Source organism: Fukomys damarensis, unplaced genomic scaffold (assembly GCF_012274545.1).
Source record: "Fukomys damarensis isolate Sample0158 unplaced genomic scaffold, DMR_v1.0_HiC HiC_scaffold_30, whole genome shotgun sequence".
Taxonomy (NCBI): Eukaryota; Metazoa; Chordata; class Mammalia; order Rodentia; family Bathyergidae; genus Fukomys; species Fukomys damarensis.
This window is the reverse complement of record NW_022900942.1, coordinates 4,262,274-4,263,662: the sequence shown is the minus strand read 5'-3', so window position 1 is coordinate 4,263,662 and position 1,389 is coordinate 4,262,274. Positions and strand designations below refer to the sequence as shown.

The 1,389-nt window shown below is 63.0% G+C and overlaps 1 protein-coding gene across 4 annotated transcripts in view; it reads right to left on the bottom strand.

Moving 5' to 3' along the window:
* Adgrl1 (adhesion G protein-coupled receptor L1) overlaps nt 1–1,389 on the bottom strand; it is a 26,160-nt gene that overhangs the window by 12,031 nt on the left and 12,740 nt on the right. Inside the window, exon 1 of one of the 4 annotated variants that reach the window (XM_010613433.3) lies at nt 32–117. The exons of the other annotated variants lie outside the window; for them this stretch is intronic. Coding sequence (XP_010611735.1) covers nt 32–41 — 10 coding nt within the window. The 5' untranslated portion in view covers nt 42–117. Of the gene's footprint in view, nt 1–31; nt 118–1,389 lie in introns of those variants that run through there. 4 annotated transcript variants of the gene reach the window in all.

Below are 1,389 nucleotides of genomic sequence, written 5' to 3'. Positions count from 1 at the left end.
CCCCCCCCCCCCCGGTCCCGACCCGATTTACCTGCGACCATCCCGGGCTCGGGAGGAGGGACCAAGGCAGCGCTGATGTCAGAAAGGTGGGGGGCCCCGCCCCACCCCCCAAATTCCCTGAAAAGAGGAAAACCTCAACTGCATCTCGTTGGCCGCAGCTGGCCTGCCCGCCCTTGCCCCTCGTGTCCCAGTGTCACTTGCTCTTCACCTGTCCCTTACTGATCTGGTGGGTCAGTGTGGCCAAGCCCCACCCCCCCGAGGTGCCACCAGATACCCCTCAGCCAGGGGGCTGGCGTTTCCCTGTCACTTCCCTGCTAGCGGAACCCAGATAGTCAGGGCTGGGGCAGAGCAGGGGCTGTGGTGAATTCTCTGCTCCTCCTGGGCCGGGCTCCAGGGGGACAAGGAGGGACTTAGCACCAGCCCAGACAGGAGCCACTCCTCAGTTTCCACTTCCCATCTGGCTCTCAGTGGGGGATTTAGCCTCCCTCCCCAGCACTAGGGACAGCGTGATCCTGGGTCCCCCAGGCACAAAGTAGCCAGGACCACAAGCCCTTCCTGGAGGAGCAGGGGAGTCAGGCACAGAGAGGGGTCGGAACCAGGCCAGTCTTGGGTCCTGGCTCGCTCTGAGGCCCACTGCCTCCCTGTCCCTGATGGCCTCAGCGCTGGCCCAAACTCTGTCCAGTACACCTAGCCTCCACCCTTGTCCCCTGTGCCAAGAGTCCCCCTCTGCCCAAACCTGGGTCTGTGTGTGTGAAGGGGGTGGTGGGAGGTCTGAGAGCCTGATCTAGTCAGAGGGTGTCATTTCGGGGAAGGGGGAGAGATGAGGAAGGGTCTGTCTGGGGTCTCAGGCAGCACTGAGCTTCTAACACCTCCTCTTCCCTCCTCACAGCCCCTCCCCAGAGAAAGGACCAGAAAGGATCCAGAGCTGCGGTTTCCAAACCATGGCCTGCAAGAAGAGTGCTAGTGTGGGTGGAAGACTCGGGGAGAGAGGAGGGAGGGCGGAGGGGGTGGCCTCCTAAGATGGGGGAGGTGTAGGGTAGGGAAGGGGGCAGCTTGGAGGGACCCCGCCCCACCACCCTCAAGGGGACGCTCCACAGGCCACCATAGTTCCACCGGACAGGGTCCCTTAAAGGCCCTCTCATCCCAGCCCCTGCCACCCTCCTCAGATCATTCAATTCCCACATGCCTCTGGGGTTGGAAGGGACTGACTGTCCCAGGCATGGCAGCCCCGCCCCCACGGGGCCCTCTGAGAATGATGGGGCCTGCGGAGGTCCCCAATGCAGGTCTGTGCCCACCCACCCACTCCCTGATCCTCTAACACCATAGCCCAAAAGGAACCCTGACTGCAGCTTTGCAAGTGTGCAAGATCAGAACCCACCCACCCCCCAC